This window comes from Trichoplax adhaerens, genomic scaffold (assembly GCF_000150275.1).
Source record: "Trichoplax adhaerens TRIADscaffold_109 genomic scaffold, whole genome shotgun sequence".
Classification (NCBI taxonomy): Eukaryota; Metazoa; Placozoa; class Uniplacotomia; order Trichoplacea; family Trichoplacidae; genus Trichoplax; species Trichoplax adhaerens.
The window spans coordinates 1,415-2,935 of record NW_002061044.1 but is presented as its reverse complement, the minus strand read 5'-3'; the positions used below and the strand labels follow the sequence as shown (position 1 = coordinate 2,935).

The 1,521-nt window shown below is 35.0% G+C and overlaps 1 protein-coding gene across 1 annotated transcript; it reads left to right on the top strand.

Annotated features, from left to right (window-relative positions):
- Positions 1-135: 135 nt before the first annotated feature.
- Positions 136-923, top strand: TRIADDRAFT_34267 (uncharacterized protein; the record flags this gene model as incomplete). The annotated part of the gene is made up of 2 exons (XM_002118457.1): positions 136-260; positions 656-923. Coding segments are annotated over 2 exons (393 nt in total), but the record flags the coding sequence as incomplete, so codon positions are not given.
- Between the last annotated feature and the right edge of the window lie 598 nt (positions 924-1,521).

The following is a 1,521-nucleotide window of genomic DNA, read 5'->3' as shown; positions in this document are numbered from 1 at the left end:
TCAAAAGTTGAAAAAGGTTTCATTTATTTATGTATAAAGAAAAAACTAACATGGTCATGTAGGTAGACCAAACGGCTATATAGATAGTATACTTACTAGTATTACTAAGCAGCCCTAATTAATTACTCTTAGATAAAACATGGTGCAAGTCTGATCAAGAAATCCATTGATGGAGGCGCACCTATACATTTCGCCGCATCCAGAGGTGCAACTGAAGTAATTGGCTTATTACTTGATAGCGCTAATAATAAACGTAGAAAGTACATTGACCAGATCAACGATAGAGATAATGAACGACGAACACCCTTACATCGAGCGGCACAAGGTGGATATAAACAGGTTTGTAGCATCCGTGATTTAAATAGTCGATGCGTAATTCTTTATCGCTCAGGTATGAGCATATAAGCAATTACTAATTAGTATACATTGTAATTTAAACCAAATTAGGCGGTAGAAATGTGTGTTCGCAATGGAGCAGATATCACAGCAATTCAGGTTGTCTGAATCATATTTTTAAATTTACCTTTTTTAATATTAGCTAGCAGCCTAGCACTATCTATCGATAATGCATGTATCTTATTTATCATTTTTCATCGTAAATATGACGTTTTAATATACTAAAAATTTATCATGATTGCCCAAAATTGGTACAGAGAGATGGACTAACAGCATTGCATATAGCAGCTTCAAACGGCTATCCTGATGTCGTGGAAGCCCTGATACAACATCACGCCCCTGTGGATGCTCGTGACTTTCAATACCGGACACCGTTACATTTAGCGGCATCGTTTGGACACACCGCAGTAATGATCATATTGATGCAATCTGTAAGCATAGAAAAATCAGTATGTTTCCAGAATATCGTAGATGTTGTTATGTATGTAAGAATACAGCGACTTGTTGTACTGCACCTAACGTGTTAGCATAAGATAAGGTAATGAATTACTAAGATAAGGGTATAATACGCCATTACAGCTATACTATTTAAATGCAGTAAATCCTAAATAAAAGGGACTTTTTCAGTAAGCTTACTAGTAGGAGTGTATCAAAGTTCCTCGTGTTAACGTTAACGACTAAGAGTGGAAACACAACGGATGTAACATGCATATATATAAATAATTTATAGATAGATAGATATTTTATTTATACTAACTATCATGATTTATCGATCTCTCTACGTAGGGAGCGGATATAAATAGTACGGACAGTAGAAGAAGAACTCCTTTACTGTTTGCCGTTGAGAAAGGCCACTTAGAAGCTGCTAAGTTCTTATTACAATATCACGCCAAAGTTGACATATATGATGACCAGAACAAATCATGCTTGCACATGGCAGCAGAATGTTGTCATCATGAAGTTCTAACATTTTTACTTAACGTAATATTAGTATTATATATGCAATCCTTTCTATTTCGAGATAGATACAGTAAATCTATGAATATATCTACTTACAGGAAGGGGGAAAAATTTTTATAAATGAAGTCGATACATACGACAGAACTCCACTTCATTATGCTGCAG